Source organism: Pteropus alecto, unplaced genomic scaffold, assembly GCF_000325575.1.
Source record: "Pteropus alecto unplaced genomic scaffold, ASM32557v1 scaffold86, whole genome shotgun sequence".
Taxonomy (NCBI): Eukaryota; Metazoa; Chordata; class Mammalia; order Chiroptera; family Pteropodidae; genus Pteropus; species Pteropus alecto.
Window position 1 is genome coordinate 19,887,089 of NW_006442109.1, and position 15,281 is coordinate 19,902,369.

The 15,281-nt window shown below is 35.6% G+C and overlaps 1 protein-coding gene across 1 annotated transcript in view; it reads left to right on the forward strand.

Moving 5' to 3' along the window:
• The window catches only part of MYO5A (myosin VA), a 165,176-nt gene that overhangs the window by 54,803 nt on the left and 95,092 nt on the right, over positions 1–15,281 (forward strand). The window contains exons 3-5 of the mRNA XM_015595836.2: positions 3,902–4,012; positions 7,187–7,358; positions 9,190–9,334. Coding sequence (XP_015451322.1) covers positions 3,902–4,012; positions 7,187–7,358; positions 9,190–9,334 — 428 coding nt within the window. The remainder of the gene's footprint in view (positions 1–3,901; positions 4,013–7,186; positions 7,359–9,189; positions 9,335–15,281) is intronic.

Here is a 15,281-nt window from a genome sequence, read left to right on the forward strand (position 1 = left end):
GGTTATATGAATTACTTAGTCACTATATGGAGTATCAATGTTAATGTCAGTGTTTGGAGGAGAGGGTATGATGATTCAGGATTTCTCTCCTGCTTCAGTTCCTAGCCTACAGGGATACTTAGTTTTTATCATAGGTTTGTTTGAATTGTCACATAAAACATTCATATTCGTGTACATTCACAGTGGGATATCAAAAATGAATCAAGCAGATTCCATGTTGCCAAGCTACTTATGATTTAATAGGGGAGCTAGGAAAGATGTACGTATTTGCTGTATGAAAAGCTAATAATGTATGTGGGAGTTTGGGGAAGGAGAGGAAATCACATATGTCAGATATTTTGGGATTTAGGGACTGGTCATTTACTCTGTTACTGTCAGTCTTGTTCCCAAAGTGTCTGAGGCATCAGAAACAACTATTCTTGGTGCCCACATCTCAGGGTTCCTAGACTGACAAAAGACAAGTTAGTAAAACTTCCAGTGAGTCATCAGCACTAATCAGGGACCTCTTGACTGTTGTTATTGTGGTAGGATACAGAAAGAAAGGTGACTGGTGCTTCCTTAAGGGTGCAGAGATGGGTGTAACCCCTGAGAAGGTGTGAGGGCCGTGCTAGGCTGAGCCAGCACTGTTTAGTGCCCCTTTCTGGCAAGTACTAGTACAAGCATGTCCCTTGAACCTGCCTTTCCAGTGCTTTTCCATTAGACTGTCAGAATTACCTCATCATTGCCAGACAGGCCTCATTAAATTGCATTGTTGAAAGATAGATGGTTTTTATTTTCCTTGCAAGCCATTATGTAACTTAAATCTGTGCAAGCCTTATTTTCTCAGATTTTGACTGTTATAAAGTTAAACCCATCTCCATTTAGTTCTTACTCTCTTTCTAGTCAGATTTTTCTTTGAATTGTCATAAATCTTCTTTGATACGTGTTTACATTTTAATGTTACCTACTTTAAGCCTCTTTCCTCTTTTCATCTCCTACAGGTTTTCATTTTGTCGTTGTTTTTGGCTTTAGTGGCAGCCCCTCAGATCCCAAATCCTTGTTTCTCCTTATTCTATCAGTTCCTACATCGACGTTTACTCTTTTTTTGCCTGCTACTTCAGGTATCTTCTCTAAGTCTCTGACTCTTCCCGCTTCTCAACTGTGCTTTGTAACTTCAGGAAAAATCCTGAGATAGTTCTGTGAAGTTTGCCTTTGCTGCCTTTCATCCCACTTCTCCGGTTTCTTTTCCTTCCCTCGCCCTAGCTCTGTCTTAAATAAAATCAGAACAAATGTGCTGCCCAGCGACTGTGAGCCAGGGACTTGGCCACCCTTAGAGGGGTTTCAAATACAACTTAAGGACATACAGTCTAGTGTGGGCAGTAGATAGACCCATAAATAACTAAAATAAGGTCTGAACTGTCATGAATGAGATATTTGAGGGACTCACAAGATAATGAGGACCAAAACTAGAGTACAGATGGAAAGGGGAATGAGGAGCATTGCAGGAAAGCCCCACCCTCTACCAGCTAATCAAGACAGAGTGAGTTGTATGCCATTGGACCTCCCCTGTCTTGCTGGGAGCTGTGTCCAGTCTGATTCGCTTTGGTTAGTGTTATCATTTGCTAACTGCTTCTGTTTTACCAAGAAGCCCTAACAGACTTACAGGTATGTGTGTCCACCCCAATTTCTGATTCCTGTCTGACTCTTGCTGCCCTGTCCCATTTCTAGATTTCTCATGGGGTCTTGGGGCCTTGTCTTCTTGTCTTCCTTCCCCCAGTCTCTGTACTGAATGTGGCTGGACAAGTTTAGTCCTGTTCTTTGGGGCTGCCATGTGTGTTTTTCATGGGAGGCTTAGGGGAAGATTGGAAAGTAGGATTGGAAGTGACAGAGGCAATAGGAAGGGGCATTGTCAGGTTGAGATTCCTCTGGGTTTTAGCAACTAAGGTATATATATACACCTCTCAAATTGACCCAGTTCTAGTGTAGGTGTTTCTGCAGTCACTGTTAAAGATGGAAAAGAACCATAAAAAGACAACGGTAATAGTAGACTGATTTCTGACCTATTTCTCCTTGGATACTTTCCCAAGAAATAAAGTTAAAATCGATTTCTTTAGAATAAAAGGAAGTTGGTTATCAGGGTGATGTTTGGTCTTTAAATATCTTATCTCTGGTGAATATAAGAACCTTAGTCTCCCTCTACTATCTATTGTTAACACCTAGCTTTTGGAAATTGGCAAAGTACCTGCTCATTCCTCTTTTCAAAATACTTGTAAAAATCTGAGCTATTGACAAAGAACACAAAGGCGCTTCTTTCTAGATTTTATTAAAAATCTCCTCAGGTTTAGAGCATGTCATACATACTTCTGCAAACTTACTTGGACCCATTTTGCTTTTTTTTACTTTCATCAGTCATGACTTGGAGTCTCACATATTACATATCTTTTCTAGCACCAGTAAATCCTTCCAGAGAAAATTACAGAAATACCAGCTTTCTAAAGTAAGCTTCAGAGAGGGAGCAGTTGGTACATAGAAATGTTTATTGAATGAGTAAGAATTTAGTAATGTGTACAGATATTACCCAGTTTATGAACTGCGTAATTGGGGAAAAAGTTATAAAACAAATTGCAGTAACATACCTGACATGTAACACTAGCAATCACTTCTTATGGAAAAAACATGTACAAAGACATTCTTATATTGAACAAGACAGACATGGAGCTTATGTTCTAATGAAGGAAGAGAAATAATAAATGAGCAATAACATAACAATAATAAGTTCAAGTAGCAGAAAGAGCTCTGAAGAAAATAGAGAAAGGCGGCAGTGGTGGTGTTTTCGTATGTGATGTATTCCTGAAAATGGGCATCACGGTTTCATGTACATATGTTTTAAAGGGAGGCTCGTTCCTGAGGAATCCAAGAAATCATAAAACATCTCTTCAACATGGAGTTTGGAGAATTCATTCATGTTAATATCTTTTGTTCTTTTTCTTCTGCATTGACCCAAAGTCCAAAATTGGCTTACGACCAGAGTTTCTATTTGAGGCTAAAGATTCGCTGCTTCAGGAACCCCTTGTGGTCACCATGTACCTTTCATGATGTTCAGCCTACAAGAGCCAAACTTATTGTTGGCCATATTTACTACTTTTAACATTTTCACTCATCTTTATAAAATAATGAGGCAAAATACTAGACAACAGTACTTTCTCAATTTTTAAAAAAATTTGCAACAGAACTTTCTTCAAAGAAAATTCCAGATGTCCAGTGTGTAAAACACATGTGGCTCCAAGCCACACGCTTACTCTCTTCTTCTCCACACCCTAATGGCTCCTAAGGAATTCCTGAGAAATCACCAAGGCTTTGCAGAGCACAGGATGAAAACCACAATAAAAAATGCAATTTGTAACTCCTGCTTTAAAAAGATAGCTGTGCTGCCGAAACTGGCCAAGCCTCCACACCAGTGATTCCAAATCATGTTTGAAATCCATGAAAGTTCACATTTACTGGAAAAAATAGATTCATATGTCACATTTTAACCTCAGTTACATTTTCAGGTAACATTTACTATATAAAGCAAAGTCGTAGTTTCGTTGTAGCTATTTCTTCAGAGCATACTTTTCCCCCAGTTTTATTGAGATATAGCTGACATACCACACTGTGTAAGTTTAAGGTGTACTGCATGGTGATTTGACTTACATATATTGTGAAATTATTACCAAAATACAGAGCATGCTTTTCATATAATTTGGGCATGATGGTACTGCGAGGGCTAAAATACTTTTCATCTTCTAATTTAAAAATTAAATTTCATATTGGCCAAGATTTTTCATAAGTTATTTAATTATAAGTAAATCCATGATATGTTTTATATGTAATTATAAAGTAATTGATTTGCTATTTCAAAACTTTTTTTCTCATCTTTTAGTTTGCCAGGGTTTGGATACCTGATCCCGAGGAAGTTTGGAAGTCAGCAGAGTTGCTCAAAGATTATAAGCCAGGGGATAAAGTCCTCCTGCTTCACCTTGAGGAAGGAAAGGTAAATTAACATTAACACTTCATTGACATAAAGTGAAGGGAGTTCAAAATTGTTAGTTTGCTGTGATGTATTTGACTTCAGTTGGAAGGTAAATTTTGAATTAATCTAATATTTTTACTTACTGTATGATAAAAATGACAAAATGGCAAACAATTTTCTATTCCAAATGGGTTTGTAAAAATAGTAGATGCTTTAAAAGTCCATTATTTTGGTTCATGAATTTATTATGATTAGGTTTGGATTCACATCTAATCCTCCCAAATATGCCTGTTATGCATATTTTTTTTTCAGCTAGCATAAAATGTTGTCATATTAACTAAGAAAACATCATCTAAGAAGCTAGTCTGAGATTCAGTATTTGCTAGGACTTATCACTTGAAAAATATTTACTGAAAAGTTATCATGTATTAGCACTTGGCTAGTGACCAGAAAAACTTAAAACCAATTGTGTCTCAGTACTCTCCTGTCTGCATTCACTGCATAAGTGGACTCAGTTCCACCCTTTTTAATCTCTCCACTGCATTTGACAGCAGGTCACACTTTTTTCTTAAAACCTTTATGACATTAATTTCCTTTAAACAACTTATAGTCTAGCCAAGGAAACTAGATATAAGAACATGAAAAGTTAAATAAAATATAAGATGTAAAGAGTGGTTTAATACCACTAGGATGTCAAAGGTGAGTTTCTGATTAACTACCAAAAGAGTAATACTATCCTGACAGTTCACATATATTGAGCACTTCCTATGTGCCAGGTATTGTTTTAGTGCTTTACTTGCTATAACTCATTTAATCCTCACAACTCTTATTAGGTGGAACTATTATTATCACCACTTTGTGGTTGAAGTGGTAGTAGAGTTTAGGACTTGCTCAGGGTTATATAGATCTTAAAGGATGAAGCTAGGATTTAGAGCCAAGAAATTCATCTTCGTAGTCTACTCATAGTCACTATGCTATATTGTAATGACAATAAGGACTTTAAATACCAGTAGAGGGAAATTCATCATGGGCTGCTTTGTCAGAGAATGCTTCAAGGAGGAAAGATTTTGACTGGATCTTAAATGTAGATAGAATTTGGATTGAAAAAGAGAAAGAGGACAGACTCTGTGAGGATTGTATTTTGGAGATCATAAGTATAACAAGTTGACTGGAGCAGAGATTTAAAAAGATTTGTGTTCTAGTTCAAGGCTTGCATATTAAGATACCTACTGTATTCCATGTTTAGATGTGGCAAAAGGTGTGCTCTCTGACATCAGTGTCAGGTAAGAGAAATAGTTATATTTATGAATTGTGGGACCCATGATATAATAAATTTAAACAAGAAATAGAAGTAGAATAAAGCAGGGAGGGGTTGAGGGGGCTGCTGGTGAAGATAAGTAGACAGGGAGGCATTGTCTGAAGAATGACCAGACGGGGGGAGTGCATTTCAGGGATCCAGAAGAGCAAGGGGAAAGGCTGGGAGGCATGCACAGTAACGTCTGTTTGGGGAACTACACAGGTTTTATGTCATTGGGATGTAAAGTGGCAAGTACAGGACTGGCAAGAGGATGGGGGCAGAACCAGATCACAGAGGACCTGGTGTTCATGCTGAATCTCTTGGACTTCAACTGCTGTGCTACAGTTGAACATAGCTGATTGTAGTGTTTATAAACAGAGGTGCCAGGTTCGTGTTTTAGAAAGGACTCATTGGTGGCCCCATGGAGGATTTCAAGAGAGCAGCACAGGGATAAAGAGATGAGTTGGGAATAAGGTAAGGAAGAATTAGGTGAGATTAGAGGGCCTTGAATGACAAACAAGGGAGTTCATTTATTCAACAAGTATTGGTCATCTACTCTGTATTAGGTACTTTGGGCTATGTTTTCTTATATTAATTCTCACAGCAACACTGTATGTTGGTAGGTGGTATCAAACTATTTTCCAGATAAGAAGCCAAGGCTCAGAGACATTAAGTAGTTCTGCCTGAGATTGTACAGCCAGAAGTGGTTTTCTTTTATGTATTGCAGGGGCCAGTGCAAGGACCAGTTTATTATACCCTTTTAATAAACAGGCAGAGAGAGGTAGAGGGGGAGATTGTAAATTTTCTTCCCATTTAGCATAGTTCATTCCAACCAGTTTTGAATATTTGGCCTCTGTTTATCTTTTCAATATTAACAAAAGTGGCTTTTTAGAAAACCAGCTTTTCCCTCCCCACAATTAAATTGCATTTTTTCCCCTTTTCACTTGTTATATGTTATTTGCCTTTAATACATAGTTGAACTGACAGTTTCCATGTTTGGCTTTGCTATAAAGCCATATTCCCTTGGCTTTAAAGTGAGTAGTATTTCTTAACTTTTGAGGCCAAGCTAGAAGTACAAATTAGTAGTTGATAGATGGTCACGGGGATGGGGAGCATGGCATAGGGAATGTAGTTAGCATTAATATATTGGCTAGGTAGAGAGCCAGAGGAGAGAAAGAGTAATTAGGGGAATCATTTTATAAACTATATAAATGTCTAACCAATGTACTGTATACTGAAACTAATAAAATTTTAAAAAATCAAATGAAAACTGTGGATTGTCTTTCAAAAAAGTACACATATGTATATATATATTGCTAATATCAAGGGATTCTTGGGCTTCTTGGAGTTCAGAAGTTCCCAAGTATTTACCACATGCTAGGCATTGCCTCATTTAATTTTTACCACACCCCTGTGAGCTGTTTCTATTATGCCCTTTTTACAAAGGAAGGGTTTAGGTTAAATAATGTACCCAAGAACACAAAAGAAGTACCAGTTTTAGGATTTGAATCCAGGTGCATCTGATTCTAGAGCCAAGGTCTGGACCACTCTGTTATACTGCCTTTCATTTATCACAGGTGAAGAGGGGGAAAAAAAGAAAAAAGCTAAAATAAAGATTAAAAACTTTTGTTTCAGTAACTGGGAAAAATAATCTAGGCTATGACTTCTCAAGCTATATTAGCAAAAATTGTTAATAAAACTTAATACATCTAGTGAAAAAGAAAACTCTCCTTATTTTTTGCTGTTTCCATCAGTCTCTGTGCTTTTGGAAAGTGTCAGAAATATAATGTGTTTAAAACTGAGAAGCAACTGAGGAATAGGAAATAAGAAAAATACATGAGCTTGTTTCAGGTTTATGGCTGTGATTTATCCATATGCTATATTTTGTGTATTTTCAGGATTTGGAGTATCATCTAGATCCAAAGACCAAGGAACTGCCTCACTTAAGAAACCCTGACATACTCGTGGGTGAAAATGACCTCACGGCCCTCAGCTATCTTCATGAGCCTGCTGTGCTCCACAATCTCAGAGTTCGCTTTATTGATTCCAAACTTATTTATACATATTGTGGTATGTAGTGTGCCTTGCTGTCTCAGTGGACTGTGAATGCTTCCCTCTAAGGAGCATAGCCTTGGAAATAACTCTGCATGAGGAAAGGAGGATGCGGTTTGATTTTCTCTTAGAGACAAATTCATTTCAGGCTTATCAGAAAAATTTACTAGTGTTCATTAGCTGGTTGCATTTTATGTGAAGAAGCTCTTTTGTGAACTTACATAATTTTTCTCAAAATGAAAAGAACTGGGCCCGTTTTTGGATTTCCCCCCACCAGAGAAGTCGTATGTCAAATTCAATGCCAATTTGCCAGTTATTTTTCTCTCTTACAAAAACTACTACATGAAGAGTCATTGTCCAAAGACTTATGTTCAGGGCTGGTTTGAGTTGATTGTTCTCTTTTTCTCAATTGCTTGACTCGTAGTAACTATTTTAGCTTGATCTGCTTGCATGGGCCCATGCTCGTTGCAATATTTGCTCTCAGGGACCCAGCTCAGGATTCTTTATCTCTCTTTTAGAAATTAAGCATGCACATGTGTGTACATTTGGGTTCCTTTCCCTCTTTCCTTTTTTTTCTCTCTGTTTTCTTCTTATTCTTTATTTTCTCTATTGACTTCTTATCATTTTTTCACTACTTGTTCTTCTCTGAGACTCAGATCCAGGATTTCCATTCATTTCCTTCTAAGTTTATTTGCTTGGAGTATCCTACCCAGTGCTATAATTTCTTCATTACCCTCCTGTTTTAAACAGGAACAGATAGCTTTTCTTCTGAAAAGAATTTATATCTTTTATATCCTTGATATTAACTATTTTTCTTTTATATTAACTGAATATTTCTTTTTCTCAATTTTCATTTTTCTTTATTTTTTCTCGTACATATGTAACCTTCTTGGTGAAGCCTTCCCTTGCCCACCCTCCTATCTAAATCACAAACCCCTTGCCTCTTCCTTAGTATTGATCTCCCTTCTGTTTAATTTTTTCTCCTTTTTCCTTACTACTATCTAACCTATGATATATATTTTACTCATCTTGCTAATTGTTTGAATTTCTTATTGGAATATAAGGTCCTTGAGGATAAAGATTTGTCTTTTTTTGTTTACTTTTATAAACCTAGCACTTAGACTTGAAACATAATTGGAGCTGAAAAAATATTTGTTGAATGATGACTTCATTACGTTAATATACACCTACTGTAAAATGTAAGGAAATATAAGAAAGTATAAAAAGGAAGATAATTACATAAATAATAACATGTAATTCACCACCAAACAATAACCAATGTCATATTGACATATCCCATATGTGTGTGTATGTGAGAGAGTATAAATAGATATAAAATTGGAATCAGTCTCAGTTTTGTGTCATGTTTTCCTATGATACTTAATATTCTTTTAAAACATGATTTGTGGCGATCTGTCATCTGGATATTACAAAATGTATTTAACCACTGTTATATATTTTATCTGTTTTCACTTTTCACTGTTATGAATGACATTATGATAAACATCTTCATTTAAAAATAAAACCCTTTGCATTAATCTCTAGTTATTTAATTTGGATAAATTTTCTAGAAGTGGAATTTTTGGTTTAAATATTTAAAGTTCTTTGAACATTGCCACAATTTTTATTATTTCAAATAGCCTAGTTTAGTTTTTACATGGTGGTGTAGTTAGGACTAGGTATAATAGATTCAGAGGCAAAGGCTATGACATATTTTTATCCTTAACAATTAGTTAGTTCAGTATTAACTGAAATTGAAATTTGTGTTAATTTCGATTCTCATTTTACCAAGTTTGATGTGCCCATTAGGATATCATTGACTTCTTTTTCTTTTTTATTCCTTCCCCAGGTATAGTCCTAGTAGCTATAAATCCTTATGAACAGCTGCCTATTTATGGAGAAGATATTATTAATGCATACAGTGGTCAGAACATGGGTGATATGGACCCACATATCTTTGCAGTGGCTGAAGAAGCTTACAAGCAAATGGCCAGGTTGGTGGAAGCTCTATTTATTAATTCGCGACTGTTATTAGATGTGATAATTTCTTCTTTGCTGAGTTGCAGTATTTTAAAATACAGTGAATGGCAACTTGCAAATTATTATTAAATAAACAGCCTTAATGAAGTTTGTCTCAGATAGCCTGCATTGTTATTAAAATAACCTCACATTTGTAAAAGGACATCTAGTTTTTAAAAACTGCCTTTGGAATTTCATCATGATCCTGTGACTCTGCAAGGACGGATGTTATGTTGTACAGGTGAGTGGATCAAGGTTTGTTGTTATTAAGTGATTTGCCCAGTGTCATTCAGGTAGTGAATGGCAGCCCAGAACTAAAAGGCCTAAGAGCTGGGAGAAATCTGCCTGTATCTTAGGGAATTAAATCTCAAGGAAAATATGAGTTTTAATGTTAGCGTTATGTGCTAGGGCATTAGCGATTCTGAACAGCATCAGCTAAAAATGTCTTTGACATTAACCATGGAACCCTTACATTTTGAGAGTGGAGATTGGAAGAAAAAAGCTGCTTTTAAGACTAGATTACACTCTTAATAATGTAATAAAAAACTATGTATGCATAAAAAAAATAGTATATGTTTAAGTTATTTCTCCAGCCTACAGGTAAGAAATTGGCATGTTATAAATATGATATGGGAAACCCTAAAGCAATTTATGAAGTGGAGAGAAAACTAATACTGCAGAGGTTATTATTTTTTCTTTGCCAACCAGGGAGAGAGTTTATTTATACATAACTGTATCAGCGTACGACAGAATTTTAGAATTATTTCAATAACAGAGTCCATAGAAGATGATATGCCCTTTTGATAATAAAATATTATTAATACTTCTAATTAGCAGCAAACAGTTATTAAGTACTCTTTCTGTGTAAGACAGTGTTTATTTGCCTTCCATTTATTAACTAATTTTATCCTCATAGAACCTTCTGAGGTTGCTATTGTTATTAATCTTCATTTTACAAATGAGAAAGCTGAAGCACTGAGAAGTTATGTAACTTTCCCAAGGCCACATAACTAGGAAGAATAGTTTTCTAATTCCATTAGCCTGACAATGTGAAATATTAACATATTAAATATAAAATGATTAAACATAGTTTTGTACTATATAACATGCCATATTATACCAGCTTCTACTATAGAATAGTAACAAGTATCACAAGTTTAAGAAACTATATATTTTTAAGCTTAAAACTGAGAAAATTTCATCTATCAGTATTACTGTTTCCCTAAAGTTAAAAAAAAGCTCACCAGTATTTTGTATAGAATTGAAGCATCGCAGTACAGAGTGAACACCACAGGTATAACCTGAGAACTACCAGGCAGAGAAGGAATTGCATGGAATTCTAGAGCCTAAAAATAATTTCTGAAAAATTTTATAATGCTCATAAAGAACTATATCACTTATTTGAAAATATTCTTCTTAAATATGAAAGCTTGGCTCGTACCATCTTTATTACTGGTAATTCACAAGTAATGTTAGATTTATATAAATATTTCTAACCTTTTACCCTTAGATTTACTTTGGTTTTCTAATATCCTCCCCCGCCCCCATTATTTCCTATGGCTTAGCCACTCGATGTGATTTCTTAACTGGAGACTTATTTGTTGTTTTTCTTAATAACTGGAGGTTTGTTGGTTTGTTGGTTTGTTGGTTTGTTGGTTTGTTGGTTGTTTTCTTGACTTATAGTCAGGCATTGATGTTGGAGGTTCATTTCTTGCCATTTTTTCCTTTACCAAATGAAGATGTGCCATCTTTACTATATGTGAATCCTGGTGTTTCTCATTACCAGTGCTCCTAGAGGCCCCTCACATCTTCAGGGAAGGTACAATTCATTGCTTGTTCAATAGACCTTTATTGAGCACCATCCAAATACTATTTAGGGCATAGGAGACACAGCAGTGAACAAATTAGACAAAATAGACAAAAATACTTACTCTAATGAAGTGAGGTATGATAAACAATGAAAATAAAGATATACAGGCTATCATGTACTAATAAGTGGTACTATAAAAAATAAATTTAGAAAGGAGGTAGGGAGTCATGGGTGGGCCATAGGGCTCAGGGAGAGCCTCATTGTAATGCTGCCTTTTTTTTCCCCCCTAAACTTAAAAAAATAATAATTTCAGACTTACAAAAAGGTTGGAAAAATAGTACTCCTGACCGCCTGTGACTCAGCTACCATGTGGTACCAAGTATCCTATTTATACAAACAAACTTGAAGTAATGCATGCTACCTGACAAGGAGAGTTTTATGTATGGTATGAAAAGGTGGATTAACTTACATTAATTAATAGCTGCCATGTTTAGATACCTACAATGTGCCAAGCATGGTGTTAGCATGTTACCTCTAATCTTCGTTACATCCCTGGGAGCAAACATCATCACCTCCACTTTACAGGTGAGGAAATTGAGGAAAGTAACTTGTTGGGGCTGTCATGCTAAATAAACAATACCTGAGTGCTAAGGTTTGAATCCAGGTCTGAGACTTCAAAGCCTTTCTTCTTTGTCATTTAATTTTTTTACTTTCAGCCAAATGGCCTTACTCTAACATGTTTAAACCCCTCAGCTTAACATTGCATACTTCTATATCTGCACCTTTTATTTAGCCTAGAATATCTTTCTCCATCTTCCTTTATCTGCCTGATTTCTATTTATTCTTCATAATCCCAGTCAAATTTTACTTCTAGACCACCTCAGCTTTCGGTAAATAATTCCTCTTCAGAATTCTTTATCATGTGAATTGGGGACTTGTTGAGTACTGTCTACCCCATAAGGTTACAGTAGGAATAAAACAGTAACTATAAGAATCTGTAAAAATTATAAACAAATATTAGCTACTTCTGTTATGGCATCTTTATATTAGTCGCAGAGGCTCTGTACTGATGATGGAATAGAAAAGTCAGATTGCCATGAGAGGATCTGATTACCATGTGACAGGCTTCTCACCAGGAATTGAATGATTTTAGCATGTATCTGTAGGGAACGCTTATTTTCATTTCCTGAATAGTCTCTCTGCCTCTAAAGCACAGCTTTCATAAGTGCCAGCACACTCTTTTGTAGTAAATATTTACACCTCAAAATTAATACTTATAAGTGTCACTGTGAACTTATTGTCTAGTATAAATCTTTAAAGTTTAAGTCTTCTTGGGATTGAACAAAAGTAGTAGTCATAGAGACCAGAGTAGCTTGATTTTTGACAAGTCATTATAAAATAGAAAAACTTAACAACTCTCTAATAAGAGAGATAGGGATTAGAGTCTCAAGTGAAACTACATCTTTAAGTCACCATAATAAAAACAGTTTTGTAAGAAAGTATTATATTACACTAACTTAATGTTTTCTTTTTTTAAACATGGGATCAAATCAAGGGAAAAATAATTAGATTAATTGCCTGAGCAAAAGTAAAACTCTAGGTTCTGTTTTACGTGACCATGTTCACTTATAAGCTAAAAATTAGACCTAGGTGCTTATACACTTTACCAGCTAGGGTACCTGGCAGCACCCAGTGGGTAGTTATCAGAGATTCATTGGTGGATATGTTAAACTGTGTTCCACATGAGTCAGACCTGAGGGAAGCATTACTTAGTTTCCTCATTAATGACCTGGATGTGAATTGAAAGTATGCTCATTAAATTTGCAGATGATAAGTTGATGGTATTGGAAGATATGAATAGTATTCAGTGTGATCATGATAAACTAGAGAGATTACATTTTTTAAAGGGTAAAGTTTAGAAGGAAAATCTATAAAATAATACACCTGATACAAAGTGAAAACTTAATAGACATAAGGAAAGGCTGGACCAAATAGAGATATTGGTACTATATAGATATAGATACTGAAGACCATAGAAGAAAAGTAGACTAAAGTGTAAAACCTCTCTCTTTATTCAACCAGAGTGGATAATCTATCCTTGAATAATTTTTTCCTGGGGTTTCCAGTGCCGTTACATGATTAATTCCCATTTCCCTTTCCCACACCATTTGGTTTCTCCTAATAACCATGTAAGAGTCAATTCAAGAAAAGGAAGTAAAAGCAAAATTAAATGAATGGGGCTATATCAAACTAAAAAGCTTCTGCACAGCAAAAGAAGCCATCAACAAAACAAAGAGGCAATCAACTGAATGGGAGAAGATATTTACAAACACGCCTCCAATAGGGTCTAATATCCAAAATATACAAAGAACTCATACAACTCAACAACAAAAAAACAAATAATCCAATTGAAAAATAGGCAGAGGACCTAAACAGACACGTCTCCCAAGAAGATGTATAAATGGCCAACAGACATATGAAAAGATGCTCAATTTCACTAGCTATTAGGGAAATGCAAATCAAAACATGGAAAACAGAATGGAAGTTCCTCAAAAAATTAAGAATAGAATTACCATATGACCCAGCAATCTCTCTTCTGGATATGTACCCCAAAATTTTGAAAATATGTATCCATAAAGATATATGTACCATGATGTTCACTGTAGCATTATTCACGGTAGCCAAGACAAGTAAACAACCAAAATGCCCTTAGATAGAAGTTTATATGATAGAAGATGTGGTGCATATATACAATGGATTATTACTTAGCCATAAGAAAAGGTGAAATACTGCCATTTACAACAACATGGGTAGATCTTGAGATTATCATGCTAAGTAAAATAAGTTAGAAAAAGTTCAAAACTATATAATTTTACTCATGTGGGGTATACAACTGAATGCAGCAAACGAAAAAGACAAACAGAAACTCATGGACACAGACGGTGCTGGGAGACTTTTGTCAAGTTAGCTATCACGTAGGGTGTAGTGACAGAATCGATCATACAGGAATTAGGAGGAGATCGTTTTTCTAATCATTGTAGAAGGTAATCTGAAGACTGCTGATATAGTCCCTTGATTAATGTATTAAAAGGATAAATTCTGAGGACATTTTAAATGACTAAAAAAAGGACAGTGGCACCACAGTGAGAACTGTTTTACTAGAATGATTTATCCTGAAATCAGCCAAAACGGTTTAGTGATTACCAGAGGGAAGGGGCCAAGGGGGTAAGTAGATAAGAGTAAAGGGGGTCAAATATAAGGTGACATAAGGAAATTTAACTCTGGGTGGTGAACACACAATGCAATAAACATGCGATGTTTTATTGAATTGTATACTTAAAACCTGTAGATATTATTTTATTAACTAACGTCACCCCAATCAGTTAAAAAAGAAAGAGTAAATTCAGGCATCACCTTCTCTGGCAAGCTTTTTCTGACATCCCCTCCTCACATCTCCCAGAAATTCCATACCCTTCCATCATGCCTTCATAGCGTCCTAGGTAGTCTTCTTTTCTAGCAGTTACCTCACTGCATTTTTTTAACTGTGTGCTTTCCACTCTCCATCAATAGACTTTGATCCTGAAGTCTTCTACCTTCATAAAGTGCTTGGTAAATAATGGCTACTTATTACATGTTCGCTGAGTGAAAGAACAATCTAAAAGCCACAGCTCAAATGAATAGAAGAGAGCAGACTCTGTTAGTCACCTTGAAACCATAAAATTTTTATCCCTGGTGTGTTTGTTTGTCTGTTTTCTCCCCATATCTATCATGCTCTACTTTTTTTTCCTTTTGTATGTCTTTATTAGGAATTGCCCTTCTCCCTTCCATGTTTCTACTTGGCTCCTTACTTCTCTCTGTCTCTGCTCTTGTTCTATCTTTTTGACATTTCTTCCTATGGCCAGATAGGACTGAAAAACATTTTAAAGACTTTATTGTACTTATTTTATAAAGATTTCTGATTCCTGTTCTTAATTTAAGATTATTTTATATTTTTATCTTTGTAGCCCTTTATTGATTTTGACCATCTCTGATTTGGGGGTCCTCCAGTGAAAAAATGTTGCCCATGTCACAATCTGAGTATCTGTAGGCCTGTCCTGTTCCAATAGTCCCAA